A 2,531-nucleotide genomic window follows, 5' to 3' on the forward strand; every position below is an offset into this window, starting at 1 on the left:
TGGCCGGAAGCTAAAAGATGACCAGACCCTGGATTTTTATGGCATTCAACCTGGGTCCACAGTCCATGTTCTGCGCAAGTCCTGGCCCGAGCCTGATCAGAAACCAGGTGAGTGAGGGTTTGCCTTTAGACAGGCAGAGCTTCTGAAATATCTACAAGAGAAGAGTCTGTGTGTTTTTTTTTTTTAAAAGATGACCGGTAAGGGGATCTTAACCCTTGGCTTGGTGTTGTCAGCACCACGCTCACCCAGTGAGCCAACCGGCCCTCCCTATATGGGATCCGAACCCGGGGCCTTGGTGTTATCAGCACTGCACTCTCCCGAGTGAGCCACGGGGCGGCCCTTTTTTTTTTTTTTTTTGAGTCTGTGTGTTTTTGAGGTATGGGGCTGGGTGGAGAAAGGGGGTGATTTACTGAGATGATGATAAGAGATATCTTTTCACTTGTTGGATTAGACTACATTGATAAACAGAGTCCAGTTGTGACCTTGCTGCCAGCACGCTAATGGAAAGAGGTTTGTTTCTCTGCTTTCTAAGTTCATTACCCACTGTTTTCTAATGGGATGGGGGAGTGAGTTTCTGTTTAAACTCCTTTAGGTTAACAGTTTATTTCTCAGAGAACTTTGTATCGTTTTGTTATTGTTGTTGTTGTTCTTTTTTTTTTTTTTTTTAAAAAGATGACCAGTAAGGGGATCTTAACCCTTGGCTTGGTGTTGTCAGCACCACGCTCAGCCAGTGAGCGAACTGCCCATCCCTATATAGGATTTGAACCCGTGGCCTTGGTGTTATCAGCACCGCGTACTCCCAAGTGAGCCATGGGCTGGCCCTGTTGTTGTTCTCATTAGAAAAATGCTGGAAACCTCTTGTGCTCCTCTCATGCTGTAGTTCTCTTGTTAGCAAATCTTCCCACAAACTGCCTCAGTTGGTGATTTGTTCAGTCAGCTAACTCCTGGATAATTTGTTTTCCAGAAAATATTCAAACAGTATTAAAGTAGCTCTTGGAGAAAATATACAAAGCCTCTCATTCCTTTTTGATTTATTAATTGAAGGTGCTGCTTGGAATTCATAGTTTAAATTTTGCATTTGTGTTTTAAAAGCTTCACCAAGAAAAAAGCTAAGCTTTGTAAAAGAGTTTATCTATGTTAAACTGGCAGTTAGACATATTTTTTTATAATGTTCATGACTGCCGTGACTGGTTATCAGCTTGAAATTTACCGTCTTTCCAATTCTAAACACAAAGGACAAAAACATCTTTTTTTGTACCCTGCCAGGAAGTGAGAAAGAAAAGGGCAACCCTGGCAGGCCAGGGTTGGTCTGGCACTCACATCCAGGCCTTGGAGTCCTTTTGTGGAACATGAGCAATTGCACAAGTCACCAGCATCAGACAAGACCACTCAGATCGTCATAAATAGAGACAAAGATAGGATCCCTATCATTTCTGAATACAGACAAAATCCTGAACATTGTCCAAAAAGTGATCAAATATTCCTCCATCCTGGTTGATAAGAGTGACTAGTGCTTCTTTCTCTACCAGTGACAGCTTTCACTTTGCTCTAGTTTTCAACTTCCATCTAGATAAGAGTTATTAAGATACCCAGTAATAAAATCACCCCCATTTCCTGACAGCATTCAATCCAGAGTATAACCCTGCTTCTTTAAACTTCCCCTAAAGTCACTGAGCCAAAGCCCAAGTCCTATAATAAATCCTTTCTAATATCCTATTATTGAGTTGCCCTACAGTTCCCTATGGTGCTCCACTCTGTACTGAACAGTAAACCCACCTTGTTCAAATACATGTGTTGCCGCTCTGCTCTTTGGCTGGAGGGCATTGACAGAAGGAAAGTAACATTGGTGGCTTCTGTGAGCCAATTTTTTCCCCTTTGATATCTTGTTTTATCATTACAGTGGCTCTGCAGTGCAGGTAACAGCATTAGCATTTTACAGATGCAGAAAAAGCAGTAGGAAGTTATTTATTCAAGGTCACCTACTTAGAAAATGAATGCAAAGCTGGGCTATGGACCTAGGTTTTTCTGGCTCAGGAACCCATGTTCTTTTCACTGGGCTGGCTGCCTCCCACTTCCAAAGGGTACATTTAGCTCAGAGATGTTGCAGAGACAACTGATTAGCTGATTACTGGCTTAAGACATTGAAAGTCCTTTTCCTCCTACCTTCTGCCTGGAGATTTATTATTTATTTTTATTTTTATTTTTTTTAAAGATGACCGGTAAGGGGATCTCAACCCTTGGCTTGGTGTTGTCAGCACCACGCTCAGCCAGTGAGCAAACCGGCCATCCCTATATAGGATCCGAACCCGTGGCCTTGGTGTTATCAGCACCGCACTCTACCAAGTGAGCCACGGGCCGGCCCTTAGAATGATTGTATTTTGTATGTGAGAGAGATGTGAGTTTTGGGGGAGCAGAGGCAGAATGATGGAGTTTGGATGTGTTGTCCCATCCAAAATTTATGTGGACGGGCCGGCCCGGTGGCGCATTGCTACAGTGCGCTGCTTGGGAGCGTGGCGGCGCTCCCGCCGAGG

The 2,531-nt window shown here is 43.7% G+C and overlaps 1 protein-coding gene across 5 annotated transcripts in view; it reads left to right on the forward strand.

The window, feature by feature from the left end:
• The window catches only part of UBL7 (ubiquitin-like 7), a 14,881-nt gene that overhangs the window by 3,073 nt on the left and 9,277 nt on the right, over nucleotides 1–2,531 (forward strand). Inside the window, exon 4 of one of the 5 annotated variants that reach the window (XM_008569643.1) lies at nucleotides 18–107. The exons of the other annotated variants lie outside the window; for them this stretch is intronic. Within the exon in view, the coding sequence (XP_008567865.1) occupies nucleotides 18–107 (90 nt within the window). The remainder of the gene's footprint in view (nucleotides 1–17; nucleotides 108–2,531) is intronic. 5 annotated transcript variants of the gene reach the window in all.

This window comes from Galeopterus variegatus, unplaced genomic scaffold, assembly GCF_000696425.1.
Source record: "Galeopterus variegatus unplaced genomic scaffold, G_variegatus-3.0.2 Scaffold522, whole genome shotgun sequence".
Lineage (NCBI taxonomy): Eukaryota > Metazoa > Chordata > Mammalia > Dermoptera > Cynocephalidae > Galeopterus > Galeopterus variegatus.